Genomic DNA, 24,056 nt, shown 5'->3' on the forward strand with positions numbered 1-24,056 from the left:
ACCAAGAAAAACAAATACCATGTGATTTCACTTACATGCAGAATCTAAAGAACAAAACAAACTAAACAGAAACAGACTCATAGATGTAGAGAACAAACTGGTGGTTGCTGGAGGGGAGTGGGATTGGGGAACTGGGTAAAAAAGGTGAAGGAATCAAAAAGTACAAATTGGTAGTCACTGGGGATGTAAAACAGTCACAGGGATGTAAAGTACAGCATAGGGAATATAGTCAATAACACTGTAATAATTACACATGGTGTCAGGTGGGTGCTTGAATTATCAGGAAGATCACTTGTAAATTCTAAAACTAACCACTATGCTGCACACCTAAAACTAATATAAAATATCAAATGTCAACGGTAATAGAAAAATAAAATTAAAAAAAGAAAGATGCTACTTACTCCCTCACTGGCATTATCATTTACAGCATGAATACCTATATTGTAATTATAAGGTATCACATTATGAATTGTTTAAAGGACATATCTAAATGACAGATATAAATATTTCCTCCTTTCAAAAACCAGCAAAACATACCTGATATGGCTTCTTCTTGCTGGAGATCTGTGAATATCAAACAGTGTGTTTTCCCTCTTTTTTTGATGAGCAGGTACTTAAAGAAAAAAAGCAGGATAATATAAAAATAACTAATAATAAAATGATAAGTTGATGTATTAAAGGGGTAGAAATTACTTTTGTTAACTTTCTGGAAGAAACTAGTCTTATTTGTCTTCAAGTTCCACATGTCTAGGAGCACAACAAAAATAAGAACTCTGTGGTCTAAGTTGCAAATAACCATTCTAAAAATGTGTTAAACTAAGTCTAGATACAACACCAAAAGCACAATCCATTTTTTACAAATTGATAAATTGAGTTCTTCAAAATTATAAATTCTGCTCTTTGAAAGCCAGAGAAAGAGAATAAAAAACCAAGTTATATACTGAGAAAGTACTTGTAAATCACCTATCTGATAAAAGACTGACATGCAGAGAAACTCTTAAAACTCAATAATAAGAAAATAAACAACTTAACTTAAAAAATGCATAGGAGATTTGAACAGACACTTCACCAGAGATAACACTGGCAAGCCATCACATAAAAAGATACTCAGTTTCACTAGTCATTAGGGAAATGTAAATTAAATCTACAATAAATACATATTAAAAGTAATTTTTAAAACTCTCCATGCCAAGTGTTGGCAAAAATATAGACCAACTAGAATTCTCATAGTATCTTACTGAGAGTAAGCAGTACAATCACTTTGGAAAACAAGTGGAGTTTCTTAGAAAGTTAAATATATACCTAACCATAAAACCTAGCTATTCAACTCCTAGGTGAATATAGGAAAAATGAAAATGTGTATAAATAAAGATTTGCAGATGAATGTTCGTAACAACCCGGTAATAGCCAACACTAGAAATGTCAACAATCCCAATGTCCATAAAACAAATCAATGGATAAACAAATTGTGATATATCCATACAATGAAATGCTACTCAGCAATAAAAAGCACACCAGTATGTTCAACAATATGGATGGAGTCTTAAAATAATTATGCTGTGAGAAAGAAGTCATACAAAAAAAAAAGAATATGTGCTATTTACTGTGTATAATATTTGAGAAAAATATAAACTCATCCATAGTCAAAGAAAGCAGATCAGATTTGTGGCTGCCTAAGGATTGGAAGGGGGTAGGCATAAGAATATCAGTAGATTATAAACAGGCAGGATGAAATTTTGGGGTCAATGAACATGTTCATTATTTTGACTATGGTGATAGTTTCAGAGGGATATACCTACAGTATTTCAAACACGCCAGATTAAACACATTAGATACGTATAATGGCAATGGACTATAATTCAGTTATACATATCACAGTAAGAATTTTTTAATCTAGAAAAAGGATTCAGTCTTTTTTCTTTCCCAAAACACCTCCCCCATTATGTGACAGTGACTTTTGATCAGAGAAGCATCTGCATACCTGGGCAAGCTTCTAATGAAATTACTCTGATAGACCCCTTTCAGAGAATCAATCATTCTTTTAGAACATAGTTTGAGTAAAAAGATCTAGGCTCTTTCTTGATAACATTATGCTAAGTGAAAGAAGCTAAACACAAAAGGTTACATACAGGCAAACCTATAGAGACAGAAAGTACATTAGTAGTTGCCAAAGTCCAGGGCAAGGGACGATGGAGTGTGAAAATAATAAAATGTTCTGAAATTAGATAGTGATAATGACTGTACACTCTTGTGAATATACAAAAAGTCAATAAATTACACATACTAAAAAGGAGCAAAAAAACGGCAAAACTGGTGAATTTCATGATATGTGAATTTTTCATGATATCTCATGATAATCATGATATTTCATGATATCTCAATTTTTTAAAATGTGAAGGGAATCAACAGTGATAGAATTTCCCAAGAGCTGGAAAAAGTCAATAAAATAGTACCTGTGAAATTTATTACTTGTTATTACAGTTAAACTTTTTCCTTTAAAAAAAAACTGTGTTATTGGCCACGCTACCTCCGTGTACCCCTTTTGTGACTAAATTATTCAACCACCAGGAACACAGACACTTGTCCTAAAGAACTGCAGAAAATGAAAGTGCTCAATAAACTATAAAGGAATACAAAAGTAAGAGCAGTATTTATTAAAAGGTTCTTTAAATAAAATGTAATTCTATGTTGCAACTATGTACTTCAAGTTTCTTTCCATTGTGTGTGTAAATAGAAGTACATACAGGAAAACACGTATGAAGCCTACAAGAGATTTAATTCTTTTAAATTAAGCAACACTAGTTTTTTAAAGAGTAGAATAAGCTATTCAACTACCAAAAGAAAGTAACTGTTTAGAGTCTCCTACCTATTGGAGGTGCTTGGTATCGATCCACTGTTTTTCTTTGTCTCAAATTATATGGTCTATCATTTTCTTCTCCTTCTGCTTCTTCAACTTCTATATCTCCATCCTCCTCTTGAGATTCTAGTTTCACCCACATACACACAAAAAAGCACTGTTTTAATACACAGTATTAGTCCACTCCAGAACTGAATATTTACATTTTATCTTTCACTCTTTCTGCTCAAGTGATATTTATAAGTATCAGCATTTTATAATATAGCATAAATCAATATACTTAAAAAATCAACATAGATATATAAAAGAAAATGCCTTTCCTACAAATAATCAATATAGTTCTCTGCTAAGTAAATCAATGTGGTCATATTTGATCTCTTGATTTACTTATGATTCAGAATTTTACTACAGCAAAATTCATTCAATGCCCAATTAACCACTGAATTAGGTTAGTGTTCAACTATGACCTGGCAGTTAAAAAATATATATATGTTTACAAGTTAATTACTAATGTTACAGCAAAAGCAATCTTGTTGGCAGTATAAGTTTGTTAGCCTGTTGACAACAGGTAAACATGGATTGGTTACATTTGGTAGGAAAATGCAGATAGAAATTGGGAGGAAGCATGAGCAGATTTCCAGGATATTGATAACCCTATAGCTTGATTCTTGAACATTAGTGATTGCTTTACAGTAATTCACCCAGCTACACATGTAAAAATAAATAAGTTATAATATACATAAATCCTAAAAGTTTTTTAAGTGGTTTAAAAATTGTTTGACTATAGTTGTGATGGGACATTTATTCATAGTTTAAAATAACAGTCTAATAAAAACTTACAGGCTTAAGACCCTCAACTGCAATATACTTCATGATTAACTTTTTAACCATAAGAACTGTCAATATAACACAATCATATTAAGGCACAGAAAAATTTTTTTAATAGCCACTGATGCTGAGTGAAATAGGAGACTAAAAATGTGAAGGACTTTACATTCTACTTGTGACATCTAAAAGGTTATTTTAAGTTAAAAAATTTTTATTATTAAGTTATAGAGAAAAGCAGCAATTAAAATACTACTTATCTGAATAATACTATTAATTACTTGTGCCCAAATAAGTTTCTTAAACCTTCAAAAAATACTTTTTGAAAAAATGCCTGTACAATAACACACTATTTACTATGGGAAGAAATTCTGTACATATCAAATCTACTTTGGAAACTCCACAAAGGTGCTCAGTTAATGAAAAAGCAAAAATCATATTATAAATCTGTCTCACCTATACTAATTTTCTCCAAAGGAAGCAATATATGGGTGCTAGCTATAACAACAACATTTTTTTCAATAAAGTACCTTCATCAGACATATCAGCTCTTCATAATTTATTAATATATTAATTACAGAATATGAGACATAAACCTTTTCTTGTCCATCTAAGCTACACGAATCATGGGAACTAGTAATGTTTCTTGATAAAATACAAGTACCCTGCACTTACAATACACCAAATGTCCTAAAAATTCATTTCAATAAAAAAGATTAGCTCCTGCCCTGGTTGGTATAGACCACGTGGTTAGAGTGCCATCCCAAGAGGCCACAGGTTCAATTCCTGGTCAGGGAATTGAGCCACATGCCTGAATTGTGGGCCAGGTCCTTAGTTGAGTGCATGCAAGAGGCAACCAATTGACATTTCTCTCTCACATCGATATTTCCCTCTCTCCCTTCCCCTCTCTCTAAAAATCAATAAACATATCGAAGGAGAGGGAGGGGGAAAGAAAGAAAATGATTAACACCTACAGAATTAAATCCTATAGATGTACTACTGGTCATTCACTTATAATCCTTGCAGCAAATATACTCACATCATGTTCCCAGCTCCAGCCCTACAAATTCGGGGTTTTTCAGTTCAGAACCCAGACATGCCTTAGAAAAGAACAGTGGAACACTCTCCACTAGTACTACCAGTCCCTCTTTTTCTAGACTTCGCCATTTACTTCTCAGTTCATAACCAAACTCGGGATCAAATAATCAGAGATCTAGAAGCTATGGATAGAATGTAATTTTGGATAGAGGCTTCTGATTACTAGGTACCTAAATACAAAACAGATTTCATATAACAAGCAAATCAGTTGGTGGCAATGCCAGATTAGGTCACTTAAGGACTACCAACAGCTACTAACAAGGTACATTATATAACAATATATAGTGTACAGTAAAGGCTTTATGCAGAAAAGAAAAACTCAGAATGTCAGTTGAATAAAAATTGTTCTACATTGGTCTACAAAATATAGACCTCTACAGCCAAAATCACCTGCCCAGCAATATTACACATACATTATTTGTACATATTTTTCTTTCCTTCCACCTAAATTTTCTAGTATTTATTTCATAAAGTGTTTACAAACCTTCTTCTTCACCTTCAGTAGAGACTTCGTGATGATTTTGTATCCCATAACTATTTCTTCTCAGTGACTTTCTTCGCCTTTTCACTCTTGAATACATATCCATATTTTCCTTTTAAAGAAAGAAATCTGTCAAATATTAACACAGAATTTATTCCTGGCTATAAATATTATAATCCAATGGGACATGCCCATTCAATAAAAGTTACTAGCCATGCATTTGCAAAGCACAGATTCATGAAAATGAAGCTTCCTGAATTCAATAAATGTAAGAGACAAGAGAATAAATAAATAAAACTTAATAAAATATTTGAAAATTGTAAACTATAATGCCATGGGACACTTTCTCTCTCAAGCAAATCACAGTCTAGTAGGATGGAATAAATCACAGTAACCATAAAAGAAAGTAAAACAAGTTAAATGCCATAAAGAAAGGTACAAAGTAGAATTCAAAAAGACAACCTCCTCTTGATTAGGGCAGGGAAGAGGCAACATTTGAAATGAACCTTGAAACAAGGTAGGATTGCATCAGCCCCTAACTGGAAGTATTAAGAGCAGTAAAAGATAGAACAAGAAAAACTTGCTTATATTTGGGCAATGGTGTGTGAGAAGATAAAGTTGAAACCAGATTATGAAGGCCAAAGTATTTTTAATCAACTCAGTACACAATAAAAAAATTAAAGAATTATATCAAAAAATTACATAATTAGAGTTGTACTTTCAGATGACTCCTTGGCAAAAGTATAGAAAGATCTTTAGCAGAAGGTTGCAGCAGGCAGGGTATGGATGAAAGAAGCAAGAAAGCAATAAAGTCCTACACTAAAAATGAAGAGGGAACAATTCTGTTAGCCCAAGGAAATCCAAATGCTGTTCACTCTCCCTTTCTTCCCTCAATAAAAATTAAAAATTGCAAAGTTTGTTAAAGTTACTATACTCACAAATTCTGTGTCTGTCCACATTCGAAGTCGTTCCACTTCTCCTGAACGACGATTCCGTCTGATGTTAATGTTGTCCATTTCTTGCAGTACAGCTTCAGCAGTACTATAATCATATAATAAAACTAGGGGTTAGACAGTTGTTGAACTGTGTCATCCACATGAAAGAAATCTTCATCACAGCACAATTAAATCATCTATGATACTAACGGTACATAATATCCCTTTCTGAATTTGCATCCATCAGATTATGCTCCCCCAAAAATGGAACCAAAACATCTTCTACCTTAATATATTTGTTAAAGTAAAACTTACAAAACAGGAAATTTTTGTTTATAAGGCTCCAGATATTTAAATCCATACTGCCACTACAAATTACTACCAGATCCAAGGCACTAAAAAGAATAACTAATTTAACTGTTTTATTTCTTTTTTTTTTTTTTATTTGGTTACTTTTCAAGTACATTTTTTTTTCCTCTTCCCCCCCCCCCCGCCCGGTCTCCCCCCTCCCTCCCGTTCCCCCCCCCCCAGTCCTCATCTCTGTGTCATTCATACTTGTTCCTCAAACTCCCTCCCCCTTTTTCCCCTTAAGTTCCCTTCCCTCTCCCCTCTGGTCGCTGCCCACTTGTTCTCTATTTCAGCGTCTTTGTTTTTATTCTGTTTGCTTGTTTGTTTTATTCTTTAGCTTCCTGTCAAAGGTGAGATCATATGGTATTTGTCCTTCAATGCCTGGCCTATTTCACTCAGCATAATGCTTTCCAGTTCCATCCATGTTGTTGCAAAAGGTAGTAGCTCCTTCTTTCTCTCTGCTGCATAAAATTCCATGGTGTATATGTACCACAATTTTTGGATCCATTCATTTACTGATGGGCACCTAGGTTGCTTCCAACTCTTGGCTATTGTAAATTGTGCTGCTATGAACATTGTGGTGCATAGGTTCTTTGAAATTGATGTTTTAGGATTCTTGGGGTATAATCCTAGCAGTGGAATTGCTGGGTCAAAAGGCAGGTCAATTTTTATTTTTCTGAGAAAATTCCATACTGTTTTCCATAATGGTTGTACCAGTCTACAATCCCACCAACATTGAACTAAGGTCCCCTTTTCCCCACACCCTCTCCAACATTTGTTGTTTGTTGCTTTGTCTATTATAGCCATCCTGACTGGTGTAAAGTGGTATCTCATTGTGGTTTTAATTTGCATCTCTCTGATAGCTAACGATATTGAGCATCTCTTCATGTGTCTCTGGATGTTCTGTATGTCCTCTTTAGAAGTGTCTGTTCAAGTCCTTTTCCCATTTTTTAATTGGGTTCGATGTCTTCCTAGAGTGGAGTCGTGTAAGTTCTTTGTATATTTTGGAGATTAAACCTTTGTCTGAGGTATCATTGGCAAATATGTTTTCCCATACAGTTGGTTGTCTTTTTAATTTAATACTGTTTTCTTTAGCCATGCAGAAGCTTTTTATTTTGATAAGATCCCATTTGTTTATTCTTTCCTTTATATTCCTTGCTCTAGGGCACATATCCGTAAAAATGTTGCTGCGTGGAATATCTGAGATTTTCTTGCCAATGTTCTCCTCTAGGACTTTAATGGTGTCATGGCTTATATTTAAGTCTTTTATCCACCTTGAATTTATTTTGGTGTATGGTGTAAGTTGGTGCTCAAGTTTCATTTTTTTTGCACGTAGCTGTCCAGTTCTCCCAACACCATTTGCTGAAGAGGCTATCTTTACTCCATTTTATGTTACTGCCCCCTTTGTCGAATATTAATTGACTGTAGAGGGTTGGGTTGATTTCTGGGCTCTCTGTTCTGTTCCATTGGTCTATGTGCCTGTTTTTATGCCAGTACCAGGCTGTTTTGATTACAGTGGCTTTGTAATACAGTTTGATATCAGGTATTGTGATCCCTCCTACTTTGTTCTTCTTTCTCAAAAGAGCAGCTGCTATTCGGGCTCGTTTATGATTCCATATAAATTTTTGAAGTGTTTGTTCTATGTCTGTGAAATACGCCATTGGTACTTTAATAGGTATTGCATTGAATCTGTATATTGCTTTGGGTAGTATGGACATTTTGATGATGTTAATTCTTCCAATCCATGAACACGGTATATGTTTCCATTTGTTTGTGTCTTCCTTGATTTCTTTCTTCAGTGCTGTGTAGTTTTCTGCATACAGGTCTTTTACCTCCTTGGTTAGGTTTATTCCCAGATATTTTATTTTTCTTTTTGCTATATCGAATGGGATTTTTTTCCTTGATTTCTGCTTCTGCTGATTCGTTGTTTGTATACAAAAATGCCTTTGATTTCTGGATATTGACTTTGTATCCTGCTGGTCCACTTTCACCACTCCTATTCAATATAGTATTAGAAGTTTTGGCCATAGCGATCAGACAGGAAGAGGAAATAAAAGGCATCCAAATAGGAAAGGAGGAAACAAAATTGTCACTGTTTGCAGATGACATGATAGTGTACATGGAAAATCCTATAGACTCTACCCAAAAACTGCTCAAACTAATTAATTTAACTGTTTTATTTCAAGATGGTATTAAGAATTATATAGGATAAAGAATTTGTAAAATGTTTAAAACCAGTAAGATAATAGAACATGTATTTTTAGAAATTAAAGAACACTGACATCCTTGAAATATATGCTGACATTATTAGCACATTTTATCTTTTAAACATTTACTATTTTCCAGACACTGATCTAACCGTTTAACAAATGCACATCTGAAACTAATACAAAATAATACTGAATGTAAACTGTAATAGAAAAATGTTTTAAGAAATAGAAAAAAGTAAAAATAATAACTAATACCCAAATTTGACAATACTACCATAGAATATAATTTCCTCTCTACCAAATAGGCATTATACTGACCTCCCCTGTCCAGGCCTTTGCAAGGATTAAGTAGGATAGTTCATTATCTGAGAATAATGCTTCACTGCATGTAGATGTAAGCAATTAGCTAGGCTGGCTCACTATACATCCCATATGCTCCATCTCAAAAACACCTTCAACTCAAACTCTTAACTAAGCAAAACTACCATCAATAATGAGAACTTAATGTTCTTTGAAAATTATTACAAATACAAATGTTAAATGAGAAAATTTAAATGACTATAGTGAAGATACAATAAAATTACTTTTTATAGTATCTATGCACAGAGTTTAAATAGGATGACAGAAATTTAACTATTATATAAATTGTATTAAATACAGTAAAATGACTAGGAACTCACAATCACTGCTAACCACTATTAATTCAAATTAAGTTATAAAATAATGGCTTTAAAATCAAATGATGAAATAAACTGCTTACTGCATAAGCATTCATACCTATTTACTAGTTGATCAAATAACAAGCTCTGGTTCACACTTTCAAATCTGTTTTTCCTGGAACGACAACTTTTTCTGACTTCCATGTCACCATTTATACATGAAAGGTCTCCGTCTCCCTTCTTTTCCCCTCGAAGGGGATGACTTCGAAGGGCTACAAGAAGAGAGATTTTCATTTCAAAGTACAGAATATAACAAGAAAAAATTACTTTTAAAAGACTACAAAAAGTTTAGTATAACCTCTTAAATGGCTTTATTATCCAATCATCTAAAATTTCTATAAATGTTTACAATCTGTCATAATTTAATTTCCCTTGTACTAATTTCTCAACATTTAATGATCACATATGTATTTACTATGACTGAAATCCAGTCATTTCCAACTGTATGCTAAGCATACTAGTAAATCAATTTTACCCCACTCGACTTTAAAGCTTTAAATATAACAACGCTATAAGAATTTTAATACTAACCAGTTTCATAACAGAATACTCACATAAGCTACTATGTCCATTTGGTAATGTAGCTCCAGGCTGAGAAGTTAACCTAGAACATAATTATATTCAATATGTAAACACATCAATTTAAAGAAACAAAAAACACAATACCGGTGGAATCATTTTAATCTTTAAAATGTCAATAATATAACATTACCTTTTTTAAGAAGACTTTTTTCACTATAATATTGATAATATACCAATTAACAAAATATACTGAGTTATTTCATTACTTCAAGAACAGCTTTAATAATAGAACTTACTATCTCCAATTCTAAGTTAAAATCCAATAAAAAGGCTTAAGCCCAACATGTACCATAAATTAACTGAAGTCATTAGTAGCAACTACCATGGACTTTTACTATAGATTTGGCTGACAAAATAAAATGAAAGGACAAATCTTATTCCAATAATATTTCCCAATACCATTTAATAATTTCTTCACATTTTTTATTACACATTCTAAACTGATAATAGAAACTTAGCTAATTTCCCCAAAATAGTCATTGTGCAATTCTGCCTTTTGGGTGGAAGAGGAAAAATGTTAAAGAGATACTTAAATGGTCACCAAAACATGAAGACATAAGAAAAAAGTCACCATATGCTTTACTATAATTAGGAAGTTCAAAAACTAAATTGTTGCCCTGGCTGGTGTGGCCCAGTGGATTGACCGTCAGCCTGCAAACCAAGAGGGTGCTGGGTCAATTCCCAGTTGGGACACATGCCTGGGTTGCAGGCCAAGTGCCCACTTGGGAACATGTGAGAAGCAACCAATAGATGTCTCTCTCCACACACTGATAGTTCTCTCTCTCTCTTTCTTCCTCCTTTCCCCTCTCTCTAAACATAAATAAAATCTTTAAAAAATAAAACTAAATTGTTACATAATAAAACAGCTGTGTACATAAACTTATTAAAATATTTCTGAAAACTTCAACAATCATTATTTTCAAATATAAAAGAACAAGACATTCAGAAAATAGTAAATATATACGATTGTCTTCTACAATGAGATTTGCATAAACTTTTTAACATTTTTTATTGATTGATTTTAGAGAGCAAAGAAGGGTAGGAAGAGAGGGGGGCACACTGACTATTCCTCCCACCCACGCACTTGTTGTTTCTCCCCGCATGTGCTCTAACTGGGATCAAACCAGCAACCCTGGTATATCAGAACAGCACTCCAATTGACTGCACTACCCAGCCAAGGCTGTAGAAATTTTCTTTGCTAAATGATTCTGATGTTCCTGGTTATTCTGGCACTTTTCATGTTAAATCATAAGTGTTAAATGTTATAACTGTTCATTATAAATATCCCTGACTAATAAAGGTCACAGCTAGGATGATTAAAAGATATGAACAAAAACTCAAACTATTCCACATCTTCAGACTGGCAAAAAATACAAAAACATGCCCTGGTTGGTGTAGCTCAGTGGATTGAGTGCGGGCTGTGAACCAAGGGGTCGCGGTTCGATTCCCAGTCAGGGCATAAGCCTGGGTTGTGGGCCTGGTCCCTAGTGGGGGCATGTGAGAGACAACCCCACATTGATGTTTCTCTCCCTCTCTTTCTCCTTCCCTTCCTCTCTCTCAAAAAAAAAACAAACCATTTTTAGCACATAATTACAAAAGTACACAATCCTCTTGGCATTTGAATTTGACTACAAAGTAATGAAACAAGCATATTAACAGGACATTCCTTAGAAGATTATATATGTGAAATTCTCTATAATCACTCTCAAAAGCCACTTAAAACCAAATAGAAAAAATCAATTTATATACTTTGGCTTTGAACCCACTATAACATTAACAGTCTGATCTATTTATTCACAAGTCTTGGCTCCAAATGAATTTTAGCTATATGTAAAACCAAATAGTTAAAAGTACACATACTTAAATTATTCAGAAAAGTAAGGTGCTAACCCTAATGCATTTCTACAAAAACAGTTTACAACTTTTCTGAACAGCAGCACCATGACGGAGAAAAAAGTACATAAGCATTCTGTCCCTCTGGAGAAAACAGTGCTCACTGGGCTTTTATTTCTTTGTTAATGAAATAACAAAGGTTATTTCACGGTGGTCGGGGAGGGGGGACACAAGTACTTCAATCTAATTATCTTTCAATCGCAGACCATTGTCAGCATTTTACCATTATCGTTTATCTTATAAAAAGAAGTTTTTTAAAAATAGACAATATTAAATACTGTCTATATAAAAATACTGAGACTTTAAGGGTTGGCCTGCTCTATACAATATTATGTGTGTAATAAGTCTCTTTTTTTTACTTTTCTTTTAATCCTTACCTGAGGACATGTTTATTGATTTTTGTGAACTGAAGTACCTGTTGAGCTAAAGCCAGCCCATGTTTATTGATTTTTAAAGAGAGGGAGAGAGAAATACCAACGTGAAAGAGAAACATCGACTGGCTGTGTCCTGACCAGGAATTGAACCTGCAACCTTTTGATATACAGGATGACACTCCAACCAACTGAGCCAACAGGCCAAGGCTTAAAAGTCTCTCAAATCAATGTTCCCAAAAGTTAATTACTTAAAATATAACCAGATGGGTTCACTGCTTAAATGAACCCTCCAATAAATCCCTTATGATTATAAAGTCTCCCTCGTTTATTTTAAAAAGGAGAGTTCAGTGTGAAATATCTCCCTGTATCTGTTTCCTAAATTTTTAAAATGGAGACACTATCACTTTATACTAGCCAATCATTATATTAGAGTTTTCTATACCACTAATTACCTGCAGCAACTATCAATGCAATACCAAATTAAAAGTCATTACTTATTCTCCCTTTCCCAAACGAACCTAAGGCATGTAATGATTTAGAGGGTTTTAAAAGTCAATTCAGCAAAAGCCTCAGTTTGGAAGACCGTAAGCCCTACCAGCCTTCAATCCCAACATGCCCAGCAGTCTAACGTAGGTGGTTGGTTATGTTTCCCCTAACCTCACCACTCCGTCAACACCTGACCACAAAAGCTTCTCACACAATACACTTAAGTTTACAGGTTGTCTTATCAAAGATTGTTAAGGATTTTATTGTTTAAAAAGGGGGAAGGGAGGGAGAAAGAGAGGAAGAGAAACTTTGATGTGTAAGGGATTGGTTGCCTTTTGCACACCCCCAACTGGACCTGGACCACAACCCGGGCATGTGCCCTGACTAGGAAATGAACTGGCAACCTGTTCGGTTCACAGGCCAGCACTCAACCCACTGAACCACATCAGCCAGGGTTCAAAGATTTAATTATGTATCTTAGAGTGTGCCTTTCTATTCTTCTAGAGACATCAAATGCATGCCACTTTCCCCAGGTTGCCAACAACACACATATAGCATCCAAGTTAAATAAATGTACACTGGCTAAATAAATGCCCGCTGCCAAAAGTCCATAAAATGGGATTCTGTACTCAAAATATTGGTAAGTACTAACATCCATCTAGGTTAACATGTATATTTGTGAATTTCTACATATAAGATGAAGAATATAGAGTAAATATTTTGACCACACAAAATCAATCATTATAATTACATTGATGAACTATATATAAGCCCAGATTTTTCCCCAAAAGATAACTCTATTTCAAATTTTTTATGAAAACTTAGAAATTCTAGTTCCACTTTTACCTCTCTCTTCATCACTTACCTCTCTCTAAATAGAAAATTCATTTTTACCAATCAACACTAATTTCTTTAAAGAATTTAGCAGTCTGCAAAGTCCTTTAGGAATCATTATTTTTCATAGCTAATACTAATTCTTATCCACATTCATTTTTTTCTCCAAATAAACATTTGTAAGAATTGGTTGGCTGCATGTTGTCCCACTAAGCAAAGGTCACTAGTTCAATTCCAGGTCAGGGTACATTCTGAGTTACAGGTTCAGTCTCTGGTAGGGGCACACAGAAGAGGCAACCAATCAATGTTTCTCTTTCACATCTCTTCCTCCCTCCCTTCTCCTCTCTCTAAAAATAAATAAAATCTAAAAAAAAAAAAAAGAAATTTAATAATTTACCTTCAACATTCATAAGAACTTAGATTACAAAATAAAGAAACCAGGATTCTCAGGCTCATAACATAAAAACAACTGGAAGCCTTCAAATAAATCCTGATGTTTGTACTTATGCTATCTCAAAATCTAAAATATATTTAAGTACAAGTTTTGCTTAAAATTCAATTCTGTTGTACCTAGTAGGTCCAATGACACTTCACATTATACAAAACACCAAAAGATTCTAAGTATAGCACTTACATTCCTAGATAAAAGTTTAACTCAAAAAAAAACTTTTTAAAATGTGAAATACGTCCTGGCTGGTGTAGCTCAATGGATTAAGTGCGGGCCTGTAAACCAGAGAATCGCTGTTCAGTTCTCAGACAGGGCACATGCCTGGGTTGCAGGCCAGTTCCCAGCAGGGGACACATGAGAGCCAAACATACATTGATATTTCTCTCCCTCTCTCCTTCCCTTCCCCTCTAAAGATAAATAAATAAAATCTTTAAAATAAAATAAAATACAACATGAAACGCTAGCCTACCTGGTGTGGCTCAGTGGACTGAGTGCCAGCCTGCAAACTGAGAGGTTGCAGGTCAGGGCGTATGCCTGGGTTGCGGGTCTGGTACCGCTGGATGCATGCGAGAGACAACCAATTGATGTTTCTCTCACATATCCATGTTCCTCTCCCTGTCTTTCTCCCTCCCTTACCCTCTCTCTAAAAGTAAATAAATTATTTTTTAAAAAATAAAAATAAAATGTGAAATGCTAAATATTATTCTTCTGCCAAAACAGAAATAGTAAATTTTGTTAGCATTCATTATTTAAGCTTTTTATTCTAAATGTACTTAGTATTTTTTAGATTATCACCTCTAAAATACCTAAAAGGAAGCAATACTATGTTTCTTCCCCCCCAAAATTTTTAAGGTCTTTCTATGAAAGACATCAATTTATATAAAAGCTGTCTGAGTGGATAAGATGGGGAAATCTAGTGTACTACACCCTCAGACTTGAATTAAACTGTTGAAATGATCTTACAGTTAAAAGTCAAACTTTAACACTAAAAGAACAGTTTTTAGAAGCACTTATCTAGAAAAAGAAGCCTGATTCACGCTCACTAAGTAAATACCAGAGACAGATTATAACAGGGAGATAAAGTCTAGCAGTGTAATTAAAGGGCAGTACTCATCTTGAGAATATCACTATAGTCACTGCATCAGTTTCATCTCACATCTGAATATGAGAAAGGAGGGGAAAAAGCAATAGACTATAACTCCTGTATTTTTCTACTTAGCTCCTAGACAATGAAAAGTAAAAACTTTAAAATATGGCTATGCTGTACTCCTGAAACTAATATAATATTGAATGTCAATTATAATTGAAAAATTAAAATGTTTAATGTTTTAAAAAAAGAAAAAAATTTAAATGAAGTAGTACCTTTTCTGGACCATACTGAAACAGGAATAGAGTCTTTAGGAAGACTAGTAAATGTAAACTACTTATCTAAGTTTAGATAACCCCAATAATTTTTTTCATTAAAAAATATAAATATAAATATACATGCATAAAATCAAAATATTTTTAAATACTTCAAGGAGAAAGGAAACCAAAGAATTTCCCCTTTACTTTCCTTTGCAGTTGGCTTATTATCAGCACTTCTCTATAAAGACTTTGGAGAAAAGGGAAGCAGAAGATTCTGAGTTCAGAGTTTAAATCTTTTGTACATGTGTGCTTATCCTCTCTACATTAAATTACTACCATTTCCTTTGGTAAGTAAAACTAAGTTTTCCTGCTACATATTAAATCAGACACAAGCAAATTTAAGTTGAAATGGGAGATGAAAATGAAAAAATTTCTTTAAAAATTTAATTTAGGTTTTATTATATTTTAGTATGTCAATACAAGTGGAATATTTAATAATTTTAGAAAGGGGGTATTTTACCTATTTTCAAATAAAAAAATTAATTCTAACCATATGTTCTTACTTAAATTTTCAGGACTACACACATGTATGCATATTTAAGACCTATCAAAATCCATATTGTTTTAGTAATAGGTTTCCATTATATACTATCTATTTTTATTTAAAATATATATTTTATAGCATATTTAGAGAAAATAAGATTATAAGGTAAATTTAATGCAATTTATAAGTGTTTCTAGATATTAGGAGTTTTACAATATAAGAAAATTAGCATTAACATCAGCCCTGAATCACATCAAACAATTCATGAAAAAACCATCAGTGAGTTCTTGCTTCTCACCTGGCCTGTCCAGTTGATATGTTCCATTCCTCTCGCTGACTAGTAGTTCGTGACTTTGATTTGTCTTTGCAAACCGAATCAGGTTGTTTCAAAGTGCGTTTGGCTGGAGGAGACACGTGGCTATCACTTAAACTACCATCCGCCTCAGATTTCTGAAAGACAAAGTTCAAAATGTATTTATTATTTCTACTGAAACACACAGAATTATTAAATTCTCAAGAAAGCAACAATATTTTTTTCAACCAATAAATATCTATTGTATGAATCAGTCTACAAGTGTAGTAAAATGTAATAATCTATAAATACGGAAACAAGCATTAGAAAAGAATGTTTAGCCTTGTTTGTATTTTTAAATAGTTAAAAATTAAATAAAATAGATTCAGCTTACAGCAAAGATATGTATATATCTTTTTAGGACATGATTCCACATTCTTCTCCTAAATATTCCACTGTCCACATCCCAAAACAAGGACACTTTGCTATATTACCATCATACAACCATCCCAATTAGGAAATTAACATTCATATAACAGAGTCAATCCACAGACACATGAGAATTTTTTCCATTGTCCCAAAAATGTCTCTCCTTTTTGGTTGGAGATCCTATCCAGGAACACATAAATTGTATTTAGATATAGGATTTCCTCGGTCTCCTTCAATCTGGAACAGCTCTTTAGTCGTCCTCCATCTTTCATGGCCTTGACTGAAAAGAATACAAAGTACTCTGACTGGTTTGGCTCAGCTGGTTGGACAACTTCCCACAAAGGAAAGGGACACTGGTTCAATTCCCAGTAGGGCTACATGCCTGGGTTGCAGGTTCAGTCCCCAGTTGGGGTGCATATGAGAGGCCACCAATTGAAGTTTCTCTCTCACATCAATGTTTATCTTTTTCCCTTCCTTCCCTTCTCTCTAAAAATTAATATGTAAAATCTTTTTTTAAAAAAGAGTATAAAGCTTTTCATTCTCCAGAATGACCTCCATTCCAGGTCTGTTTGATGCCTCTCAACCAGATTCAGGCCACACATTCTTGGAAAGAATATACAGAAATGTCACTGTACATATTATACCTACCCGTCATTATCACCTTGATCACCTGGTCAAGTTGTCGAAGGCCAAGTTTCTCCACTGTAAAGTCTTCTTTTTCCCTTTGTATTTGATTATATTATGTGAAATTACTCTGATATCAGCAATATCTTGTCCCCGATCAAACCTCCACCCATCAGCCTTAGCATTCACTGACTACTCTTGCCTTTACCCAATACTATTATGATGATGATTGCCTAATCCCATCATTCTTTCTACATTTTTTAGTTGGCATTCTACTTTAAACAGCTTTCCTCTCCCCTCCTTTGCCCAATTAATTTACTCATTTATCAATAGGCACTTGTGGAGCCTTATTTTATTCTATGGGTTATAATCTATTACTCTATTTTGTTGCTCAAATTATAAAAGATTTGGCCATTTGGGAGCCCTTTTAAAGTGGTTCCTATATCCTTTTGAGACATTTCCATCATTTTGAATATTTCCTTACTTTATGGAACAAAAGAAATCTCTTAAGCTCATCTTCTACTTTCCCTCTCTGATGCTAGAATTAGCTATTTCTGCAAGAAGTTCTGGTAATTAGATGGTAATCCAAAACCAAGATCTTGGTAACTGGGGGTTTCACTGCTATTGAGTCCTCTCTTAGCAAAAAGAGCTAGAAAATATATAAAATATATATAGATACACACCCCTATACTTATCTCTTAATCTGTGCCTAAATAAAAATTAAATGTGTATACACAATGCTTCTAATTCTTATTCTACACATTCTATCTAGACTTTCCCTTTTCTGTTTGTAAGCCCTTCTCAATAAGAAACCTGGTTTCCATCATCTTCAGTACATTTATTTATTTCTTATGAAGTCTTCCAATTGATTTTGTAAGCTAACCAATCTCCCAGAGACCTCAACCCATCCCACTTCCATTCCTGCCTGGCCAGCTGCATGTCTCAGACTATAGGAAGGCCACTGTCTCTGTACAGCAGCTCCCTTCTTCACCATGCAATTCCTTGGATACTGGGAGGGAAGGACCTTTTGTTTAAAGATAATTTAATTCATATGCTAATGCTTTAACAAGACATTATAAATCCATATTTCAAAGGACTATATGATCATTTTCAATATGCTACCATATAAAGATACTTGAGCCCTAGCTGGTGTGGCTCAGTGGATGGAGCGCTGGCCTGTGAACCTAAAGGTCAAGGTTTGAATTCCCCATCAGGGCACAAACCTGGGTTGTGGGCCGGGTCCCCAGTTGGGTATGTGCAAGAGGCAACCACACATTGATGTTTCTCTCCTTCTCTTTTTCCCTCCATTCCCCTCTCTCTTAACAATAAATAAATAAAATCTTTTTTAAAAACAATATTTGAATTTGGTCTTTTATGCTACAAATTTCTTTTAAGAAATTATAAAAATAATTAGTCAAAATATAGCCACTAGCAAACAAACATAAAATAAAATTAAAATGTATGTTTAAAGGTATCCAAATACAACCTATAAAATCAATTCACTTACCAAAAATTTTTCAAAAAATACTACCAATTTTGTGATTTTAATACAATTTACCATGTGCTAGTTTTAAAACAACAAGACCACATTCATACTAAAAGGCACAAAGGAAACCACAATTAGAAGTTCAAACATCACAGTTCAAAGTTTTAATTATTAGAATTAAGAATAAATGTTAGTTGTGTAACATATACAACTTTATTAAAGTTCCCCAAAAAACAGGTTAGCTACTTTCAAACTATCCTCAACAGACTACACTTGTCACTCCAACTGTGCTCCACCCCAATCAGAAACCATTTTTTTTTCAATGTATGGTTGCTTCTTATGCATCCCCTACTGGGAACTGACCCCTGCTGGGAACTGGCCTGCAACCCAGGCACGTGACCTGACTGGGAATAGAACCTCAATCTTTTGGTTCGCAGGCTGGTGCTCAATCCACTGAGTTACACCAGCCAGGGCTCAGAAACCATTTCTGACTAAATGCCCAGGTGATTCTAATGCACATTAGAGTTTGAAAAGCATAACTACATAACATATTCAACAAGTACTCCTTGAGGAAGCAATGTCATTCGTTCTAAGCTAAGGTATATTTGTGAACATAGAAACTGATACCTATAAAACCACTTTACCAATTTAGAGAGCCCATGCCAGCATTACTCCTTCTAATCAAATCCTACCACTCACTCTTTAACACCCACCTCTACCCTGAAATCTGAAGAATCTAACTTAATTGACCTTTCCCCTCTACTAGCTGCAATTTTAGAATACATTTTGACAATTATATTCCATCTGGCATTACACGTTTATCATCTTTAACTGGTATCCAAGTCTAGAGATTCTAGCCAGATTTTAGGTTCTTTAATTTTTTAAAAAATTACCCTATTTCTTTTCAATTCCACACAACAGCAAGCAAAAAAAAAAAAAAAAGAGGCAAGATTTCCTAAAGTTTGTTCAATAAATTACTAATAGGAATTATTAGGGGAAATAAAAGAAGGCTAATGGTCAAATAAGTTTGGGAAACAATGATCCAAGGTTTTTAGCTACAAGATTTCTAAGAGTTTTTAATATGTTAATATGCAGTGTAAATCTCTGAGTATAGAAAACAGTATAGAACATTTCGCAAACATTTAATCAAGCTCTTTTTTCATGTAAGTAATGCAATTTTACACACAAACTCTGGGAATAAGTACTATGTACTTAAGTACTTACTGAATTAAAGAAAAATAATAAAATATTTGAAGCTTAGCCATTTTTGAAAAAATTTGAGTTATTATAATAACTGCAACTTTAATTAACTATTTAAGTGAGGGTGTATGTTTATTGGTCAGTCTCTCATAATCTCTGGCTTTTTTCAGTTCCCTTCAGAGCATATCTCAGAGTTGTCCACATAACTAGCTGAATGAGAAATCACCTGGATTTCTCATTAGAGACACATAACCTGTTAAACTAGAATTTCCGGAGGTGAGGTATCTTTAACAAGAGCCTCCCAAATGAGTCGTACTACACAAAAGTTTGAGGACCTCTGGCACATAATGCAGTTTTAAGTATAATAAGAGGCACATCACACTGCTGCACTAAACTACAGTACTTCTTTTAAAGATGGGTTTCAATCTTTACTTGGCTCTGTGACAGAAATGTCAGAATAAACAGCATTAAAAAAAGACCCTTCCCTAGAAAAATCTAGATATTTAGGTAAAGCAAATGAGCAAGATGTAAGTATATGTAAAATGATTACTTCAGCATTCTATTAACTTCAAGCTTTGGGAAAGCTTTTACCTACAAACCTGATACTAACAGTTTACCTTTAATAGGATAATCATAGGTTCGACCTTAAGTTTTTCATCTTCAAAGTATTTTACTAGTTAATTACGACCTAACCCTTTGAGGAAAGGCGTTACCAGTTTCAGGCCAAAAAGTTTAAGAGAAATTATGCAATCTACTTACAGTCATTTAGCAATCTATGCCAGAGTCATTACAATCCGGAAGTAGAAAAGGCACCTCAAACTAAGGGAATAATTTCATTTAACAAACATTTGTTGAGAACCTAGCGTATACATAAGGCATGTGGGAAATGGTAAAATAGATTAAGACCTACTTGAACTCAATATATAATCTATTGAGTTGACAGTCATAATGATGATATATAGTAAGTACTATAACAGAAGTATGTAATTCCCTAAAACCAAAAAATAAAAATAGGAACTCCTAATAGAAATGAAGGAAGATATTATAAATGAAGTGGACTTTATTTTGTAACAACATAATAATGGAGCAAATAGAATGGTCAGAGGAACATGATTCAGAAAACACAGTCATTCAACCTAAATGACTTTTTTCTCTAAACTTTCATCTTCTAAAATTAACTTTCCCAATTTGCAAAAGTCATTTTCTCCTCAAGTCTCATCAGCTACCACAAATACTGGCCACAATTCTGCCACAAATCACATAAATTAGGCAAAAGACCTTGAGAATAATGAAGCAGAGATTTTATGCTGTTTTGATTTTCAGGGAAGGCTTCATGCCCAGATAAGAATTTGTCAGAAATCCAGAACCTGGACTTTAATGTAAAGACAAAAAGAATATATCCAAGTATAGGATTAAAAATGAGAAATTCAAGGAAACGAGTAAATTAGCAGATCACTAAATTAATTCAAGACTTGATGATGGCCTCATCTAGAATTGTGAAAGTAGAAAATAAGAATTGATTCCTGAAAGCAAAACAATTAAGAGATATTAGTGAAATAAGTATTCAAATTAAGACAGCAGGGCAGGTGTAAAAAGTGGCTGTTCTTTTAGTGTGTAGGAGGAGGCCAGGGGACAGATGTTTAAGGAAGAAGTATTATACTGAATTCTGATTTCAAAAGTTAGGCTTACCAGAGCAGAAGCAGACTCATAGAAACAGAGAACAATTTGACAAATGGCAGGTGGAAGAGGGGTTGGGGGAATGGGTTAAGAAGGTGAAGAGATTAAGAAGCACAAATTGGCAGTTACAAAATAGTCATAGAGATATAAAATACAGTACAGAGAATACAGTCAATAATATTGTAATCACTATGTATGGTGTAAGATGGGTGAGAGTTATCGAGGTGATTGCTAATTATGTAATATCTAATCACTGGGGTGTACACCTGAAACAAAAATAATATTGTATGTCAGCTATAATTGAAAAATACTTTTAATTATTTAAAAATGAAAGAAAGTCAGAATTAACTTTCTAGCCAGAAATCCAGGGAGATGTCTATCAGGCTATAGGAAATGCAGCTCTGAGTTACAATGAGGTGAGGACTAGACATAGATATAGAATGGTGATAAAAGAATCATAGGTAATATAAAGAATTAAAAAATGGACATAAGTCAAAAATCTTTAAAAAAAATACCTTCATTAAAGGGATGACCAGAAGGGGTTTCATATAAACCAGAGAAAAGCAGTGTCTCACTTAAAAGAGTAAATTGAAGTTTGCTCCAAAAAGACCAAACAGGAGGAAAGCTGATAAACCTGTGGATTGGTAATTTACTACGTGAATCAGTCATTGTAACTTCTGGTAGGGCAATTTCTGCAAAATGCTGGATGGAATTCTCTAGATGAAGAACTAAGTGGTGAGAAAGTACAGGTGATGACTTCAGAGTTACTCTTAAGAAGTCTCCAAATTAAGCAAGAAAGAAGACAATAATAGTCTAAGGAGGTCACAAAGTCAAAGAAGTCAGGGAAGGACTTCCCTTTTAGAAAAGATAAGATGACCTGGTTTCTTGTAAAGAGAAGAAAAAGAATCAAAGAGGAGAACAAAATAAAATGAAAATTTAAAGAGTAAGATAACTGATGTAAAGAAGATCCTTGAAGAGGCAAGAAAAAGAGAATGAGGAACATTATCCCCCAGGTTAGATCAGAAAGTATACGGGCGCAATCAGTGTTTTCCTGTTTCCTTTATAAGGCATACTTTTTTCCCACCTTTTTAAAAATAAGTACTCCTATTTTCATGAGAAAGCTTTTTCTTTCATTTGTAAAACGAATGCACAGAGGCAGCAGTTACCATGACTGCAGAAGTCAAAACTCTCACTGCTCCTTATTCATTTAGGGCCAATATTATGCTACGAAGTCCTAAAACTCAAGGGCACACACTATCCTAAATTTCCTCCAAATATGGCAAGAGTATTGGCTTACTAGTTTAACATTTCAGAACAATCATGATGAATGAATATGAAAAGGGAAAAAATACATAGGAATAAGCTGAAGCATTATAAAAAGGTAAAAGTAGTCTATTATAATTTAAAATGCATTTCTCCTCCTGGTAATTTTTTTTAACCTGAAAATATTACATAGTTAAAATGAGAGAGAAACAGTGTGGGTACTGGTAAATGCTACAGACCTAAATGTTGGACAGAACCAGTCTTATATTGATGCTACAGCAACACTGCTATAATTCAACTATTAACCGCTTAAGATTGTTAGAAGAACAAGTTGAGGTAGTATGAGTTCTATGTTCTCAAATAAGGTTATTGGTTTGGCTTTGTAGAATTAACAGAACTTCACAAATTTATTAATTATCTTCAGTGATTCATTCCTTCCATGAAGAAAATTTATAAAGCACCAATTACTGTGTTAGATATTAAGGATACTTGATAAGACAGTTTCTATCCTTCACAGAAGTTGAAGCCTAACTACTTAAACCAACCAGTAAAAGATATAAAAACTTAACAGTGTTCAGAGTATTGGGGAATGGAGTGCATACTGATTTATAGGACAATTTGACAAAACCAGTAAAATTTTAAAACACATTTATCTTTGACCCAATAATTCCACTTCACCTAAAAGAGAAAGGTTATTTCTTGCTACACTGCTTATAACACTTAACACAAGGAGGTACCCTGGCCAGTGTGGCTCAGCTGGTTCAAGCATTATCCCTCAACCAAAACATTGTGGTTTCGATCGCCAATCAGGGCACACATGGATAGCAGGTTTGTTCCCTGGTCCCGGTGCAAACAGAAGGCAACCAACAGATGCTTCTCTTGCACATGAATGTTTCTCTCTTCAATCAGTGTTTCCCTATCTCTTCCTTCCTCTCTCTAAACTCAGGTGAGGAATTAAACAAACAAACAAACAAACAAACATGGAGGCAACTTAACTGTTGTGACAACTGGGAAGGAACAGTTAAAGTGGATGATACAATTATACAAAATACTAGAAAGCCATCAAGAAGAATGGGTATTTAAGAATGTACATAACACAGTCAA

At 33.9% G+C, this 24,056-nt stretch overlaps 1 protein-coding gene across 4 annotated transcripts in view; it reads right to left on the bottom strand.

Annotated features, from left to right (window-relative positions):
* The window catches only part of ATAD2B (ATPase family AAA domain containing 2B), a 137,828-nt gene that overhangs the window by 102,174 nt on the left and 11,598 nt on the right, over nt 1-24,056 (bottom strand). For all 4 annotated transcript variants that reach the window (XM_037143416.2, XM_037143415.2, XM_037143414.2 and 1 more), the window contains exons 2-8: nt 16,280-16,431; nt 10,028-10,077; nt 9,532-9,685; nt 6,200-6,302; nt 5,265-5,373; nt 2,867-2,983; nt 538-613 (exon numbers count right to left, since the gene is read on the bottom strand). In XM_037143416.2, the coding sequence (XP_036999311.2) occupies nt 538-613; nt 2,867-2,983; nt 5,265-5,373; nt 6,200-6,302; nt 9,532-9,685; nt 10,028-10,077; nt 16,280-16,431 (761 nt within the window). The remainder of the gene's footprint in view (nt 1-537; nt 614-2,866; nt 2,984-5,264; nt 5,374-6,199; nt 6,303-9,531; nt 9,686-10,027; nt 10,078-16,279; nt 16,432-24,056) is intronic.

Source organism: Artibeus jamaicensis, unplaced genomic scaffold (assembly GCF_021234435.1).
Source record: "Artibeus jamaicensis isolate MK-2021 breed Jamaican fruit bat unplaced genomic scaffold, CSHL_Jam_final contig_465, whole genome shotgun sequence".
NCBI classification, from domain to species: Eukaryota; Metazoa; Chordata; class Mammalia; order Chiroptera; family Phyllostomidae; genus Artibeus; species Artibeus jamaicensis.